Source organism: Rhinopithecus bieti, unplaced genomic scaffold (assembly GCF_001698545.2).
Source record: "Rhinopithecus bieti isolate Rb0 unplaced genomic scaffold, ASM169854v2 scaffold_10614, whole genome shotgun sequence".
NCBI classification, from domain to species: Eukaryota; Metazoa; Chordata; class Mammalia; order Primates; family Cercopithecidae; genus Rhinopithecus; species Rhinopithecus bieti.
The window spans coordinates 957114-969780 of NW_016806893.1; the positions used below are offsets into that span (position 1 = coordinate 957114).

Below are 12667 nucleotides of genomic sequence, written 5' to 3' on the forward strand. Positions count from 1 at the left end.
ATAGGATAGGGAACATCACACACCGGGGCCTGTCATGGGGTGGGGGAAGTGGGGAGGGATAGCATTAGGAGATATACCTAATGTAAATGACAAGTTAAGGGGTGCAGCGCACCAACATGGCACATGTATACACATGTAACAAACCTGCACGTTGTGCACATGTACCTTAGAACTTAAAAGTATAATAAAAAAGAAATATTAAAAAAAAAAATTCAAGCTCCAACGAACAAAAAACAACAGGAAGGTGTACGTTATTGTCTGCCACCAAATTCTGAAGCATTAACCTTAGCCATAAATACATACTGCACATCATAAGCTCATTCAGAATAAGGAATGTGGCTGGATTTACAAAAGTCTAGCTAGAAAATCTGAAAAAGAGTCCAAAGCACAGGCCCTCAAAGGGCCGGATGTCTTAAATGAGAGCTCTTGCTCTCCTGAAATCTTGTTCTACAGGGCTTTGGTAGAGAAATAAATCAAGAGAAAAGGTATTTCAGTTGAACAATGGGGCTGATTTTGCTACTCACAAATTAGAACACTGTTGATTTAAATGGAAAACAGGAAAATTACTTTTAAAAGAAACATGATTTAACTCTTTAACCATTTCACTTTTGGCTACCTTCTCTGAGGTTCTTTTGTCTATAAAGTGGCATTATTCACTCTGAAGCCAAAACAATTTTCAATTCCCAAACCTCTCTACATTCAAATGTTAAAATTACTTTTTATAAACCTGCTTCTTAGTGGGGACTGATTCATTTATTGAGTGAAGATTAGTTTAAAATAAATTATCTTACGCTTTTCCTAGAGCAGTCATACTTTTATTATTTTCTTTGAAAAATCATCAACTAAACTATATTAACTACTTTTCATAGAAAATGCTGTGCAAGCTCCCTGATAATGGCAGCTAAAGTGCTTTCATACTTTACAAAAACTCTAAGGGGTGGACATGTCACGACAACAAATGCTAGGAGTGGTCAGGCACTGAGGCTGCAGGGCGCACAGGCTGCTGTTGTCCTGAATGACTTCCTTCTGTCTCAGTCTGCCACACGATTAACAGTTAGAATACAGGCTTGGGAGTTAAACTGACATGGATCCAAGTGCTTAAATGGCATTAGGAAAGCCAGTTGGCCTCAACAGCCTCAGTTTCCTGGGGATAATAATTCATGCTCCTCAGAAGCTGTTGAGAAGACTGAATGAAATGCCTACATTTGTAGCTCAGAACCTGACACATAAGGAAATGTTACATAAACAGTATTAACTATTATTCCAAGTAGCACCAGTGTTCAAGTGACAAAAGCAAACTGAACATGTTTCAAAATTAGTATAAATACTCATTTTATCATTAGTATTTTGTCTTTTACATAGAATTTCCTATTTTGGGTCTTGTTTTTATACTGTCTTTCGACGTCCCAATTCTTTTTCGTTTTCCCGCATTCCCACTCTGACACGCAGATTTCCTACCAACTCCCTATCTTCTCTCTGAGGCCCTCCTCCCTTGTTCCCTTGTCGGTTTGCTTTTAGCACTCAGACGACTTTGCTAAGCTTTGGACAGCTCCTTTGCTTAAAGCTTCTCGAATGTTTATCTCCCCTTTTCCACTCTATGCCCAAAGAATGTTCAGCCCTACCCGGCAAGAACAAAAGAGTCAATATCATCTCTGCTACCTAAAAACAAGAGCTGCATTAGTCAGAGATGGTGAAATGACCAACCTACATGTCTGCTAAATACCACATTTCCTTTTATGGTTATGTGTTATCATGTAATGCAAATTTAATTCCTAATGCAGGAAAAGCCAATTTTCTTTGACACGAAAGCATTAAAATAAAATATGGTAGGTACTGAATACTTTATCAATCTAAAACGATCAAACTTTTAGCAAAAAAAGGAAAAAGCACAGACAGGTTAGTGAAAGTCTGGGCAAATCTCAGGTAAGCTGTTATTTCCTTACAGAAATCAGCATGTCACCACCATCCACCTTTTCTCCCTAAACTCCTCATAAATGCTGTGACATGAGCAAAGACCGCTCTGGGCCTGTCTTAAGGATGCCTATATTGAAGGAGGTTGTTAAGTTACTAACAACAAAGATTTCAGACTTATGGGATCTTTTCACCTAACAATCACTTCTTAAGAATTCTATTAAAAACCTCTGATACAGTGGCTCATGCTTGTAATCCCAGCACTTTGGGAGGCTGAGGCAAACGGATCACCTGAGGTCAGGGGTTCATGAAAAGCCTGGCCAACATGGTGAAACCCCATTTCTACTAAAAATACAAAATTAGCCGGGTGTGGTGGTGGGCACCTGTAATCCCAGCTACTTGAGAGGCTGAGGCAGGAGAATCACTTGAATCCAGCAGGCGGAGGTTGCAGAAAAAAAAAAAAAATTCAGGACAGGGACTAATGGTAAGTTCCTTTTTTGCCGCTATCATCCTATAAAGCAGGGAATAAAGTACCTGACTTTCTACTGGAAAGTTAACCAAAAGAAAAGAAAATGACAAAAAGAAAGAAAACAGAAGAGAGAGGAAGCCTGAGCCTGAATCTGTGCGCTGGGCCACAGCACTTCAGACACCCCCTCGAACTGATGATATCCACATCTTACCATCGAGCAGATGGGGAGCACTTGAAGGGCGAGGGCCACCACGTGTCATTACAAGTGCTCAACACAGTGCCTGGCACAGGGTAGGACGTTAATACAGGTCTAATTCATAACTAAATATGTGATTTAGGTACTCCTACATTTTAGACTGAACCTTACATACAGCTGTTTATAATGTAGACAACGAAAGTAACCAAAGTTAAATTTTAAAGAAGTTATTAGTATCTTCTGCTTTTGTAATAAAACTATTTAGAAATATATCCCTGAGTTAAATGTATTTATATTTTTGAGGCATAAACTTCCTTAAGTTTTCATGTAAATTTTTTAAAGTCCACATACTTGAGAAAAAAGAGAGCTCTTAGCCCTGACACTTTACCCATACTGCAAAAAATATTCAAAAATTTATTCTGAATTTTGTCTATGTAACTAAAGTATATAAGGCAACTTTTTATATATTCAAAATAGGGCCAGGCACAGTGGCTCGCACCTGTAATCTCAGCACTCTGGGAGGCAGAGGCAGGAGGACTGCTTGAGCCCATGTGTTTGAAACCAGCCTAGGTAGGCAATATAGTGAGACTCCATCTCTATTTTATATTTAAATAAAGTAAATAAAATAGGGTTATAGCAAACTTAGGAAACACAGTATATACATACTTCAAAAGAAATAATATTGATTAGAAAGGCTTAGAAAATATGAGAAAATCCAGACAAATTATTTTCTTGTAAGGTTCAGGATAATTAATTTCAATAAATCTGTGGGCATGAATCATATCAAGAATCACAGGAGTCAAGACTCAGCTGTCTTTTCTACCGCAGAACTAAACAATGTCATGCTAGCCTGGTGTCTTTAATGATACCTTGGTACTTCTTCACTTTTGATGTCAAGCAACAGAGTAAGAGAAGCAAAAATCTTCTGCTCGCACAATATACAGGAATGAAAAAAAGAACCCATCATTCTCAGGGCTTAACAAAGGACAAAAATTTAATGAAAAAAAAATTTAGGAAGCCACAGGGATAAAGATTCAAAACGCACAGAAGTCAGTAACAGTTACAGAGGGAGGGCGGCTTATCAAGCAAGGCCACCGGAGCACAAGGATCCCTAAAGGGACACATCATTTGAGACAAGCTGATACACATCTGCTGTGAGTCCAATAGGGACTGTTCTAGGTGCCAGCAACTCCATGGGGAACAAGACAGGCAACATCTCTAATCTCATGCAGCTCATGGATCCTCACACAAAGTGTTTTTGTATGGAGAGAAAAGGAAATGAGAATGGAGGAAAGGAGGAGAAGGGGCAACTCTGGAGAGAAAGGTATCTATCAAAAGTACAAGGAAGGCCGGGAGCAGTGGCTCATGCCTGTAATCCCAGCACTCTGGGAGGCCGAGGCAGGTCAGGAGGTCAGGAGATTGAGACCAGCCTTGCCAACATGGTGAAACCCCATCTCTATGAAAAATACAAAAACTAGCCAGGCATGGTGGTGCGTGCCTATAGTCACAGCTACTCGGGAGGCTGAGGCAGGAGAATCACTTGAACCTGGCAGGTGGAGGTTGCAGTGAGGAGATCGCGCCACTGCACTCCAGTCTGGGCAACAGAGCGAGACTCCATCTCAAAAAAAAAAAAAAAAAAAAAACAAGGAAGCCCGGTAGCCCCTGACAGGGACCTCTCTTCTCTCAAAGCAAGAAAGTAGTAACTCCACACATTTCTCTGGTAAACCAGTGGAGAAGAGGACGTGACTCTTTTGAGAGGATCTGCTTAGCTGTTCTGAAGAGCTGAAAAATTATCATATATAAGCTTCTAAAGCCCAGATGACAGGCCTAATTCCATTTCTATACAGTGATGCACGAGGTGAGTCATGGAAATTACCTGTTCAGAAAAGGTAAGAAGGAGCAATTGCCAGCCTCAACTGCAGTTACTGGGTAAAGGATGTGATCCACAGCTTGCAACAAACGTGTTCATATTCTTAAGTGAAAATACTGCAAATGTAAATGGCAGAAATGAGGTTCTCCAAAGAGAGGTAGAGAACAACAGAGACAGCACTCCCATAAGGCACCAAAAGAACAGAAGTCCATACTTATTTGACAAAATGAATCCAGTTTTAATTCATACAGATCTCACTTAACCTTCAAGTTGCTAAGATATTTTCTTTCCTGCTATTTTAGTTTTTTCTCCCTATGTGCTATTTAAAAGATATTAAATTGCCATTGGCCTTTTTTGGGGGGCTTTTGTCCTCTCATTTCAAATGCACATGGACAGGTTTTCTTGGGAGACACAGATCATGATGGCAATGTGACATGAGCCACCTAAGTGAAATTCTTTAGTCCTCAAAAAAGACATTCGAGCGGTGTTTTAAATATATAAATAATTAATTTATACAAAAAAGGTGATAATTCCCCTAGCTTTAAGGGAAAACAGATTAAAATCCTAGCAGAAAGGCTTTCAGATATCAAAAGGGGTACAGATTTTAGTAAAATAAAATTTGAGGTTTCACAACATGGACTGAGTTTTCAGGCACCAGTTGTTCAGGTCTAAATCATCGAACATTCAAGTTATCTAGTGCATTTAGCATTTTAAGTTAAATGTTAATTATTCTATTTTTAGTGTAGAGAGGATAACAAAATTGGCGAAACACGTTAAAAAAAGAAAAAAAGCAAAAAAGATCCTAGGAGTTAGTCACGGTCACCAACCGGGCATACAGACTCCTGAATTTTCAATTACCAACCTGCACGATGAGACATGCTCTCTCACAGTCTCCTCTTTTGTGATTATGAATCTGGCTTTGCAGAAACAAGTTAATTTGAAAATCTGTATTTAGAGCAGCTTTGAATCTGAAGATAAAAGACTTTGTTTTTTGTTTTGGTGTCCTCAATCTAGTTTTCTAAGCTACCTAAAACTAAAGTACAGTGATTCTAAATATTCCTCTTTCAGTCAAGAAACAAAGAAAAAAAGAAGGAATACTTGAGAACCCACTGTATGCCAGAAACCCTGCTAAGTTCTTTTCTTTGCATTTTCATTATTCCCCACAATTCCCTATGAAGTAGATATTATTTCCTTATTTGCAGACATGGAAATATTAAGGGAGAGAGAAAAAAACACTTTGCCAGGGTAACCAGTTATTTAGTGGCGGAGTTGAGATTAACATTCAAATCTGATTTGAAAGGCTATGGTTATTATACCAATATATCCAACTGTAATTAACAGGAACCATTGCTTTTTAATTTAATGATCCCTATCTCAATCTGCTATGTCTCCTCTTTTATAGACTAAATTTACCTAATCTTTTCAATAGTAACACAATCACACACAATACTTGTTTCTCTGAATAGTCATAATCATCAATGATTCACAATGAAACCAGTGATCGATTAAAAAGCAAACAAACAAGAGTTCTCTAATCCTGTCCTATACAATTGATTTTTGAACCTAAGAGTGACAACTGCTATCTACTTGGTGAATAACTGCAACTGTCGAGAACTTTCAGAATCCCAGAACCATCATTCAAAAGAATACTCTGAAGTTTATGTTATCCACAAATGTAATGCTAGCAAAGCAATAATCAGAAAAAAGATAAAAGGCTCAGTGCTACACCTGGAACCTAGCAGCTACCACTGGAGAATGCTGATCCAATTCATCAGTATGCAGCTCAACAGCTTCAGTTCCACCTATCCTTTGTTATTCTCTTCATATTCTGCTTTCTGGTCCACAGGATATGCCATACTTTGCCAAATGCATCAGTGAAGCCCTAACATTGACAAATCAGGTTAGTACCACTGGACTTGTTTGTTCTACATGGTTTTCCATGAGCTTACTGTGATGGTCTTTTTGCTATCAACTTGGCTAGGCTAGTGTCCCTTGTTAATCAATCAAACACGAATATAGATGTTGCTGTGAAAGTATTTTGTAGATGGGATTAAGGCCCATAATCCACTGACTTTAATGAAGAGAGGTTATCCTGGATAATCTGAGTGGGCCTGACTCAATCATTTGGAAGGCCTTAAGAGCAGAGCTGAGGCTTCCCTGGAGCTCTGAATGGATCATGGCCACTCAGACTTTCTTAGATGCTCCCCTTTTTCCTTCTTCATATTCATTCTTGGCTGCACTATCTAGAATTTGGTTTTTGAGAGCCTAGTGCACCTCTGTACTGTCTTCCTTTTGGAATCCCAATCTCCAGTACCCTCTTCTCTAAATGCTAACACTGCAATAATAAAATAACTGGGTTGCGGGGAAAGATAGGGACTGAGAGGTTGGGGGGAAACAAAGAGGGTTTCTGTGAGTTTTGCCAGCATTTGAAAGTTTTATTCAAAATATTATTATCCCTTATTAAAGTGGATATAGCAATAGCAGTCTGGTATATAAATATATGGACAGAATTTTCTTCTCTATATTTGGAACATGTGCACAGGATAACAGCACCGTAATGTCTCATGTCACTCATTCGTTCAGGCTCAATCAGAAAAGGTTTGCTCAGTTCTATGAAGACCTATGCTTGCAACTCAAGTGAACAATTCCTGGATGGTGGTTTGGCCTGACAGAGAATGCAAACACTGATGTGGCCGATGCTGATTTTTTGACACCAAGATGAATGTATCTCTTATTCTTAACAGAAAAAAATACTCAGTTTTATTAAACGGATATATATTTAACTCTAGGAAAAAAGCTGCTGACTTTATCCTGCTATATGTGTGAATGGTGCTCTGTAGTATCTAATGTTAGGATGCAGATCTTGCTCAGAGAAGTTTAAAAATGATGCAATGCTCAGACAAATATTTTTGTATCACAATGTAACACAGATTAGAAACTAATAATGAGGTAAATACATTATTACAGAAATGTACTTAGTATTTTGAAAATCTAGGTCAACCCTCTCTAAAATATTATTTCTTTGGCATTAACTAGAAGATAATGTAATTAGCTTAGCGTCTGTCCTTATCGGGATGCCAGTACGTCTGATAGGATTTCTGGGTCTGGGAATTATCAGCATAGTAAATTGTGCAGCTGAGAAGTGTTTGCGCTTGATGATAGTGCTGGTATGATAGAGACGATGGAAGAGAACAACATTTAAAATGAGCCATCTCCAGAATCTGTAACTGGCTGGTTCTATGCTTATCATGATATGTAAGGCTTTGGCAAACAAACACAGGCTGTTCTTTTCCTAAGTACTGAGGGCCACTCTACTGACTATGTTAATCTAGCCAATTCCCATTCTAATAACCCTTGCCTGTGACAGTTTGCAACATTATGCCTTTTGTATTTTAAAGACAGGGTCTGGCTATGTTGCCCACACTAGTCTCCAACTCCTGGCCCCAGCTGACTTCCTGCCTCAGCCTCCTGAGTCCCTAGGATTGCAAGTATGATGCCACTACGCCCGGCTACACCATTAAATCTAAATAGTTATAGACCAAAAGGGTCAGCTTCTCCTTCACGCTCTTCATGTGCAATACTCACGGGATATTTTCACACTACGTGCAGAAAGTACAGCTAATCTCAATCTACAGAGAAAATGCTAAAGCCAACAGTTTCATTCCATTTTCCCTCATTTTATGGAATACTACTAAAAGAAAAAAAATCAGATGAACTGACAAGATGTGGTAGAATGGAAGGTCTTGGGGAATCAATTAATAGACCAAAATAATACTTTTAAATGAAGTTTTGGGAATAATTATCTGTGTCTCATAAAATAACTCACCAGTGATGCCATTGGATTCCTGCTGTAGGTCACAGTACCACAGTCGGTTTACTGGATCACATCCCTCCCTTATTGATAACAAGACATAGCGGCCATCATCAGATAACTAAAAAAGAAAAAAAAAAATAGTGCAGGGGCTAATTAGAATATATTTGTGTGAGAACATTATTGAATATTAAGTTAAAAAATTAAGGTTAATTTCCAAAGGTAGTGTCTCTGCCCCAAACTCATGATCTGATAAGTTATCTGAATAAAAAAAAGAACATCAATTTTATCTTATTTCACCCATAATCATAGTTTAACAAAATACAGTGAATTATTTTAGTTGAAAATATCAGCAGAGGTAACTGAAAGTCGTAACTTCAATGTAATTTTTATTTTAATTTCTAGTCTATTCTTTAAACTGAAAATATGTAAAATCCATCATTTTGAATGTAATATCCTTGACTTTAAAGTTTTCTCATGGGTTGCATAATTTAAAGTTCGTTGTTCTCAGTAAGAATTAGCAAAATGGGGCCAGATGCGGTGGTTCACGCCTGTAATCCCAGCACTTTGGGAGGCCGAGTGGGGGTGGATTACCTGAGGTCAGGAGTTCAAGAGCAGCCTGGCCAACGTGGTGAAACCCTGTCTCTACTAAAATATAAAATTAGCCAGGTGTGGTGGTGGGCGCCTGTAATCCCAGCTACTTGGGAGACTGAGGCAGAAGAATTGTTTGAACCCAGGAGACAGAGGTTGCAGTGAGCTGACACAGTGCCACTGCACTCCAGCCTGGGTGACAGAGTGAGACTCCATCTCAAAAAAAAAAAAAAAAAAAAGAGAAAGAAAAGAAAGAATTAGCAAAATGGGTATAGATGCAAGAAATTCACTATGGTCCACACTGGTCACACTGACAAGTTTCTACTGAATAACTGCTTATATATATTTTTAGTCCCTTCTACCGCAAGATCTCAGAAATGAAAGGCCTATGCTCAGAGACTTTCCTTGTTAGTATGAACAGCAAAAAGAATCCTAATAATCTAAAACAAACAATATATTATTGTTTTGAGTTGACAAAATTGATACGTGGTATCAAACTACACATATTCTTTTGCAACTAATTTTTTTCATTCAATGTAAGTTTTATCATTAGTCCATGTTGGTACGTGCAAATCTAGTTCATTCATTTTAACTGCTGTACAGTATTACAATCTAGAAATATACCACCATTAGTTGATCCATCATCCTATCCATAAACATCTATATAATTTGTTTTGTTACTATTACAAATAATTGTTTAGAAAATTTCTGGAACATGTTTGTGACCTAAAATGCTTCCCTATATATATAACTAGAAGTAAAATTGCTCAGTGGTAGGACATGCACATATTCAACTTTATGAGATGTTACCAAATTATTCTCCAAGGTGGTGGTACCAACTTACACTCTTACTTAGCAGTACTGTATGAGAGTTCCTGTTTTTCCATATCCTTATTATAAGAGTTAATTTTATATGTCAACCTGGCTAGGCCACAGTGCCCAGATATTTGGATGTTAGTTTAGATGTTTCTGTGAAGTTTTTTTTTTTTTTTTTTTTGTTTTTTTTTTTAAGATAAGATTACATTTAAGTGAGCAGACTTAGAGTAAAGCAGATCACCCTCCATAATGTGGGTGGGACTCATCCACTCAGTTCATGGCCTTGACAGAACACTGACCTCTGCTGAACAGGAGGGATTCAGCCAGCCAACAGCCTTTGGACTCAACTATAACTCTTCCTTGAGTCTCCAGCCTGTGGGCCTACCCTGCAGGGTTAGGACTTGCCAAGACTCCACAATCACATAAGCCAATTCCTTAAACAAATCCTCTCTATGTGTATATATACATACACATACATCCTGTTAGCTCTTTTTCTCTGGTAAACCCTAATAGCACTTATTCTTTCATTTGCTCCTTCAATAAACATTTGCTAAGCAGCTATTTTGTGCAAGACATTTTTCTAGGTGTTAAAGATACATCAATAAACAAATCAGGAAAAAAAGTTACATCTATTAAGAGAGAAGAACACATAAATATGGAATTATGTAGTATATTATGATAAATGCCATGGAAAACATGAACAGGTCTGAGTAAGGGAGACAGGATATGGTGGGCGGGTTGCAGTTTTTTTTTTTTTGTGACGGAGTTTCACTCTCGTTGTCCAGGCTGGAGTGCAGTGGCACTCCAACCTGCAATCTCTGCCTCCTGGGTTCCAGCGATTCTCCTGCCTCAGCCTCCTGAGTAGCTGGGATTACAGACGACCACCACCACGCACAGCTAATTTTTCTATTTTTAGTAGAGATGGAGTTTCACCAAGTTGGTCAATCTGGTCTTGAACTTCTGACCTCAGGTCATCCACCCACCTTGGCCTCCCTAAGTGCTAGGATTATAGGTGTGAGTCACTGCGCCCAGCCAAGGCTATAGTTTTAAATATGGCAATCAAGGTGAACCCGATTAAGAAGACATCTTTCCACTGTTTTCTGACTTGCACCGTTTCCACTGGAAAGTCAGTGTCATTTCTTATCTTTCTTTCCCTATACGTAATGTGTGTTTTCTCCTCTGGCTGCTTTTAGTATTTTGTTATCTTCGGCTTTCTGAACATTGATTATTCTGTAATGGGCTTTGATGTAGTAACCTGCTTGAGATTAATTGAGCTTCTTGAATCTGTGGATTTCTGTATTTTATCAAATTTGTAACATTTTTGGCCATTTGTTTCTCATGTATGTATTTTTTGTCCCCTCACCCCTATTCTAGAACTTCAAATACATACTGTTACATAACTTGGTATATTCCACAGGTCAATGAAACTGTGTTCATTTTTGTTTTAGTTTCTCTTTGTGGTTTAGTTTCGATTGTCCTGTCTTCAACTTTTGCATTTTCTTTTATAGCATCTAAATTGCTATAAACAGATACTTTTTCATTTCAGAGTTTCATTTTTTATTTCTAGAAGAGTATGTGATTTTTATATTTTCTATTTCTTTGTTCATTATAGTGACACTTAGTAAAGATTTCTAAAAAGTATTTTTTTACGATAGCTTTTTGTAAGTCCTTATATGTTAATTCTACTCTGGTATTTCTGGATCTGTTTCTATTGACTGTTTTTCCTCTTGGCTATAAGTCACATTTTTTTTTTTGCTTCGTCTTTAATAACTTTATTTATTTATTTTTTGACTGGATTCTAGACTTTTGAATGTTGTCTGGATTTATTTTCTGGTCTGTCTGTAAAACATTTTGTGGCAGTTAATTTATTGCCAGATCAGCTTGATCCATTCTAGACTTGTTTTCAAATGTTTGTTGGGTAAGGTATATAGCCCTACTGCTAAGGCATGGCCTCTCTGAGGTCTAATTGAATACCCTGGGTGTTCACAAAGTCTTTCCCCTCTCACTTGTCAGAATGTGAATGTCTCCCAGTTGTTTTAAACCTTTGGGAGTTGTCAGCTTACAAACCCCTAGTAGTTCTTAGCTTGAATCATAAAGTCTTAGTCAGTCAGCGTACACGCTGCTTAACAGCCGAAAACATGAGGGGATTCCAAGGCAGATATCTGAAACTCTTAGTGGGCAGTTTCCTCCTCTTGTTACTCTGCCCTGCAAATTCCAGTGTCTTCAGTTTCCCTGATTTCCAATCTTTGGATCCTTAGCTCAGTGAGACTACAATACTCTGAGCTCCTCCTCCTTGTGCCAGAGGCCAAAAAATACCTCCAGGCAGAAAGCCGGGGCAACTGTAGGACTTACCTCTTTCCTGGATCAGTCTAGGGCAGCCTATTGATCAATATCTGAAAACAGTTGCTTTGTCTATTTTGCATAATTTCCTAGCTGTGTACAGCAAGAGGACTAGTCCAGTACCAGTTATACCAACACGTCCAGAAGCAAAAATCTATCATTATGTCTTAAACAAGTCTCTTGCAAATGAATACAATTTGAACACATCTAGTCTTTAAAATCCAATCTAAAAATCTGTATTCCATATCCATTAATTTTTATTGCTGAGGTACTGGCTTCCACATTTTAAATTTTGAACCTTTTATTTATCTTGTTTTCCCCAGTGTCTTTCCTCTTTGTATTATATTTTTCCTTCTTTGACCTTAAGCTTTTATTTATTTATTTATTTATTTATTTATTTTTTAATTATACTTTAAGTTCTAGGGTACATGTGCATAACGTGCAGGTTTGTTACATATGTATACTTGTGCCATGTTGGTGTGCTGCACCCATCAACTTGTCAGCACCCATCAATTCATCATTTATATCAGGTATAACTCCCAATGCAATCGCTCCCTCCTCCCCCCTCCACATGCTAGGCCCCAGTGTGTGCTGTTCCCCTTCCCGAGTCGAAGCGCTCTCATTGTTCAGTTCCCACCTATGAGTGAGAACATGCGGTGTTTG

General features: G+C 38.2%; 1 protein-coding gene across 1 annotated transcript in view; it reads right to left on the reverse strand.

Annotated features, from left to right (window-relative positions):
• PREP (prolyl endopeptidase) overlaps positions 1-12667 on the reverse strand; it is a 132535-nt gene that overhangs the window by 65120 nt on the left and 54748 nt on the right. The window contains exon 7 of the mRNA XM_017878565.1: positions 8273-8378. Within this exon, the coding sequence (XP_017734054.1) occupies positions 8273-8378 (106 nt within the window). The remainder of the gene's footprint in view (positions 1-8272; positions 8379-12667) is intronic.